Source organism: Cynara cardunculus, assembly GCF_001531365.2.
Source record: "Cynara cardunculus var. scolymus isolate 2C chromosome LG 8, CcrdV1, whole genome shotgun sequence".
NCBI classification, from domain to species: domain Eukaryota; kingdom Viridiplantae; phylum Streptophyta; class Magnoliopsida; order Asterales; family Asteraceae; genus Cynara; species Cynara cardunculus.
The window spans coordinates 14,452,970-14,459,015 of NC_037535.1; the positions used below are offsets into that span (position 1 = coordinate 14,452,970).

General features: G+C 34.6%; 1 protein-coding gene across 1 annotated transcript; it reads right to left on the reverse strand.

Annotated features, from left to right (window-relative positions):
- Window positions 1–914: 914 nt before the first annotated feature.
- LOC112516992 (thermospermine synthase ACAULIS5-like) lies at window positions 915–5,016 on the reverse strand. The gene is made up of 10 exons (XM_025124272.1): window positions 4,623–5,016; window positions 3,683–3,749; window positions 3,487–3,581; window positions 3,276–3,378; window positions 2,649–2,737; window positions 2,397–2,553; window positions 2,143–2,218; window positions 1,995–2,053; window positions 1,305–1,441; window positions 915–1,199 (listed from the first exon to the last, which is right to left on the reverse strand). Exons 1-10 carry the CDS (start codon window positions 4,745–4,747, stop codon window positions 1,106–1,108), a joined length of 1,002 nt encoding a protein of 333 aa, XP_024980040.1. The 5' UTR covers window positions 4,748–5,016; the 3' UTR covers window positions 915–1,105.
- Between the last annotated feature and the right edge of the window lie 1,030 nt (window positions 5,017–6,046).

The following is a 6,046-nucleotide window of genomic DNA, read 5'->3' on the forward strand; positions in this document are numbered from 1 at the left end:
ATCGTTGTCTCTGAATGAATTTCAAAACAAGTTCTTCAGCGATCACTGAACAAGCTCAGTGTATGATCGCTGAAACTGAAATTACAGATACAGAAATACATCGAAAAGGAAAAAGGGATTATCATTAAATCACTGAGAGAGAGGATCAACATAGTCTTCACCGGGTCTCTTTCTCCAGAAAATGTTGGGGTTTACAAATTAAAAACATTTTGATATCATCCCCTCTGGTATTTGTAGATTGAATCTATGGGTTTATTTTGACCCTTTTTGTCTTTACCCTGGCCTGTACTCCCAGAATAGATGTCAGAGTATTTCTTAACTTACTCATTTCTTCCGCTGACATGTCCCGAGTAACATACTCAGGGGTTGCACTGGTTCTTGATTTATATTTTCGTGAAATGATTCACCCTGGTATGGATGAACTTCAGGTTGACTGTTCCTTCCTCTTCCACGACCTCTACCCCGACTCTCCCTCTGCTCTGCCTGCTGGTAGATTTGTAGGAATATTTTCAGACGAACTCTCCCTTTCATTCGAGCTGATGAGGGTGATCCCTAAAGTTTTTTCCAAATCTACCCCTTCCAGCTAAAAAACATGTTCCATCTATGAAAAAACTCTCTTAAACAAAAATCTTTCCGATCTATACAGATAGATTAATCTATACAAAAAGCTTTGTCAATACATGATTTAATGAAAAACCAACCAAACAACCCCTAAATGCATCCCATTGGCAGAGGGGCAGTGCACAAGCTCATACCTGAGATCTCACACTTATGGATCACACCTACACCTCTACTGTTGGGACAAATGAGTAAGGACACATATTTGGCATAACTAGTAAATAATTATTGGAGCTTTCATGACTATAGTCAGTTCACATAGTGAATATAATATTTGGCTTCCGATTCAGTTTTTCAGAGAAATTCATTAACATTTAGGAATTTACCATTGTAGCTACATAATAAGAAAAAGAAACCAAGTACAAAGAAGAGGTAATTTAAAAGCCAAAAAGTAACAAATAAAAACATTAAAAAGGGAATTTTAATTCTTGAGTTGTTGTCGTTCGCGTGTAGTATATTCTTCATCCAACTAGTCGTAGGTACGTTATCAAGCATGATTGTTTTTGTTAGCCGAACCATGGCCATGCCCATAGATGAACCTTGCAGTGCCCTCTGTGTACACATGTGTTTCGTCGTCCAACCTGGAAAAAGTACATACATATTTCAAATTTCTCCACAAACCATGATCATCTGGACTATAAGATACAAAAATGGATCATGGGTTTAACAAAACGTTAAATTCTTACGATTTTCGAACCGCTTTGCTCAAAGTAGAAGCCGAAACAAATGTTTTGCCATCAAGGTATCTGTTCTCATCCTTGATCCTTTGCTTCATTCTCAAATCCAATTCATCTGGGCTCAGCGTTATCGGGTAATCTGATGCCTATCATCAAGTTCAAAACACATATAGTTGATGTATGTCAACAAGATTCACTACATCAAAATCGGCTTTATAGGACGCCAAAAAATGTCTAAGTATCCTAATAGACTCTTTTATAGGATTTATGTTTATAGAATCAAACAATTGTGATACCTATTTAAAATAGTTGCAGTAAGTTTATATTATAATTTGGATGTTTTCACAAGTTTTCAAGACACTTAAACTAAAGTGTCGTATTATCTTTTTTACAAGACATTTTTTTTTATTGCACATTTGTTTTTATCAGATATATTTTCAAATAATGTTATATAAAAAAAAATAATAGGACGCTTTATTTCAAACGCATCCTAAAAACATGTTAAAGAAGCCCAAGAGCATCCTATAAACTTATTGCAACGCTTTCACATAGGACAGACAAGTTTTTGGTCCTATAAAGTGGTCTATTAGGACTCTTACACAATTTTGGAGGCCTGTAAACCCAATTTTGTTGCAGTGATTGCTACATAAAAGTTCAACGATGATTCTAATGAAATATAAATGCATATAGCAAGATTACCATGATCCATCCCCAAATGTCAGCATAGGAAGGAATGTGAGCAGAGTATGGCACAACATCTGTTCGTCATTTGGCCAATTAAATGAAATATATCCAAGAAAACATGGTGTGTAAAGCTTTGATTGAAGCAAGTATGATGAAAACTTACATTTAAAAACCTGTTTAAGAGTGTTGAAAATACACGAAAACACTTCTGTGTGGCTGAAAACACCAGCTGGTCCAGCCTGCACAAAGTCAAACTTGGACTTTTTTACCCACCTCATAACAACACCCACAATGGTACTTATTCGCCACTATGGATAGGAGATTGTGAAAAAGCCAAGTTTTTCATGTGGGTCCCACATTTTTTGGAAAAAGCCAATTATAACCCGAGAGTGACAAATATTCTGTTTTGTAATTTACCTGTGTGACAAAAATGCCACCCTGCATGAGTTTGGGTTTTACAGTTAGTTCATAGAAGGTCTTGGTATAGAGTTGGTAACATGGGCCTCCTTCTATGGGGTCTGCCAAGTCTCCTATGATCACATCATATCTATCTTCTCTCTTCTCTAGCTCCGCCCTGCGATATAAGATGTAATATTATTTGCTTTAGATTCTAGGAATTAACGCTCGAATTATACATTGATAACAAGGAATTTAGAACACAAATTGAACCTTGCATCATTGATGATGAGTTCAAGTCGTGGATCGCAGAAAGCTTCGCTGTTAACCGCCAGATACGACTTGCAAAAATCCACCACTTCCTGTTCATATGTTATGAATTTTGTTTTTAAGTGCATATACAATTAGTGTTGCATGGTACCATCTTCAAATGTGATCAATCAGCGCATAATCCACTACAACAAAGTTGGTCTTTTAGGATGTTCAATCATTCATTGGGCGTTCTAGTAGAACTTAATGGGACTTTTAATTTAATTATAGGAACAAGAACAGTGTGTCCTATCTAAAGGAGTCACAATAAGCTTTTAGGACGAAATTAGGTGACCAAACAAGGTCTATCAACGAAGCTGGACTTAAAAAGTAAATCATTCTTGTTAATTTATTTATAGGACCTCTTCAATTTCAAAAGTGTCATAAAAATGCTAGAAGGTTATTTACTTTAGTGTCCTATTAGGTTGCTCCACTTTGTAGATAGAACTTGTTAGGTCGCCTAACAACTTATTGACTTCTTTAAATAGGATGCCTATTTTTGGACCTATATTTTGATGCGTAGTAAGTTAAGACGCATATACTGTTTATAGAAAGAGCACATATGCAAATGAAGGGGTTAGAGAGGGTCACCTCATCAATGTCGCACATGACAACCTTGTTCACAGTCTTGTGTCTAAGCAGCTCCCTTGCAGTGGAACCCTCACCTCCCCCCATAACAAATATGGTCTTGGGACTGAACAAAAGATTTTTCACATACAAGTCTCAAATAGCAAACGATCGATATATATAATTTTCAAAAAAAAAAAAAAAACTGGATGAACAACTAGAGATGAAGGACTACTTTGGGTGATGAAGAAGTGCTGGATGAACAAGAGATTCATGGTATATGAATTCATCTATTTCTGCACTTTGCAACTTTCCATCTATCACTAAAGCCTGCAGTTATATAATATACATATATATATATATGGATTATGAACAAGCAAAGATTTCAAAAAGACCATGAAAAACTAGAAAACAACAAGTAATTAAATTACCTTCCCAAAGGGTTTGGTGTCCAAAAGTTGAATGTCCTGAAACTGAGTGGCTCCTGTGTGCAGTATACTGGAATACATTTGAAGTAGTACATAAATTTGCTTGTAAAACACATCCCACCTCTTAAAAACAAACCCAAGGCTGTTTACTAAACAATTACCGCCTCTTAATTGGTTAACTAGACACTTATTGCATCTTAATCGGTAAGAGATCAATGATCAATCTTACTATACCATTTTGCTAACCGTGAATCTTACCGAGTAAGTAAAGATGACATTCACCAGGTAAGAGATACTAATACTATATATTTTAAAAACCGAAAATCTTATAACCTAAATGAAGTTGGTGACTTTTACCCGGTAAAAGTTTACTCAATTTGTAAACTACCCCTAGGCTATATTGTTGAACCAAAGGTGTCTTGATACTTGTAAAACGCATAGGGGCAAGAGATTAGTTTGCCACTAAGAGCATCTCCAGTAAAAAAAAATTAGTAAATTGTCATTTTATATAAACTTCATGTTAAGAACCAAGTATTTTTTATAAAGGTTCTTACAAGAAGCTACTCTTTTTACTTTGAATCTTGCATAGGAGATGCTCTTAATGCTGTTCAACTTTTCCCTATATAAAATCTTTTAGAAAAACGGTGGTCTGTATACAATACTAGTAGTTGTTTTATAAACTTTAAGAAACAACTAAAGGTCAACCTTTTTGTCACAACACAATCGTTTTGTTTTAAGAGAAACCCTGCAATTAGGCCTTTCTGTCTGGAATAAGATCGAACAGCTAAACTGCAGTCTTACCCAGAGACACTTATAATTGAACCAACCTCATTTTCCGATAGAAAACGAACGAAATTAACAATAAACCAGTGATTCTGAACAGAAGCGATAGAGAGAGAGAGAGAGAGAGAGAGATTAAGAAAAGGAGAAGTGCAAAAGAAACCTATTAAGGGCAAAGCACCATCTCAAATTCTCTTCGATTTCCTCTTCATACCAACAGCTTTTCCTCTGAGAATAGACATTGGTGTTGCCATTGGAATTGGCATTGGAGAAAGAAATATCACCCATTTTTGTTGTATATGAGAAGGGAAGGGAGGGTATGAAGGTAGGATGGAGATTTAGACATAGAATCGTATGGTATATATATATAAGGAGTGAAGTGAAAAGTGGGAAGTAGATTAATTAATGTGAGAACGAGAGATGGTGGTGAATGGTGATGGTGATGGTGATGGTGATGGTGATGGTGATGGTGATGATAGATAAACTGGAAGACGAAATCCTCATTGATTTCCCGAAAACATCATATGTTGGGATTTCAAAGGTTGATTTCCCCGCGTGGCTTCTTTTCTTCTCTTTCTATTTATTCCTCAAAACACCTACTCAGCAACCCAACTTTATTTCATTACATGTTTGGTTGATGCTTTTATTATTCCAGCATGGCTGTCAATGTAAAGGTAAGCCCATTATTTGTTATCTTTTGATTTGATTTGCTCACGATAAAGGTATGGTAAAAGAAAATTTTATCAATTTATCCGTTACCCGACGTTTTAATGGGTAATTGGGTATGATATAAATAAATTGTTTTTCGTTATCCATTTACCCATTACATGTGTGTATATATATATATATATATATATTACATGTGTATATCTATATATATATATATATATACATGGGTTCATTCAAAAGAGAATTGACTAATTTGTTATATATACACATGGGTTCATTCAAAAGAGAATTGACTAATTTGTGGTAACCGTGAGATCTAATTTCAACCACAAATCAATAGATAAATTAGAAAATTTATAATTTTGAATTAAAATTTTAATGCAAGGACATTTTAGGTATTTTAAAAACTCTCATCTTTCCTCTCTTCTCTCTTCATCCCCCGTCCTCCGGTGATACTTAAAAATATTGACTCTGTTAAACAAAAGACACAATGTGATAATCAAACACATATAAGATGCATTATGATACCACTGTGTTACATCTCCGATTGACCACACAAACGACCTCAGTATGATATCCAAACACATATAAAATGCATTGTCATATCACTGTGACCAGAGGATGGTGGCCGGAGGACGGAGAGAGAAGAGAAGAGGAGAGTTTTAAAATACCTAAAATGTCCTTGCATTAAAATTTTAGTTCAAAATTACCAAAATTATAAATTTTCTAATTTATCTATTAATTTGTGGTTGAGATTGGACCTTACGGTTACCATAAACTAATTAGTTCTCATTTGATTAGGCTCCTATATATATATATACACACACACATACATACATATAATTATATAAAGTTAAATATTAATATATTTTTTAGAATGTTATCTTATATGTTGTATAACATATTTAATTGGTATTT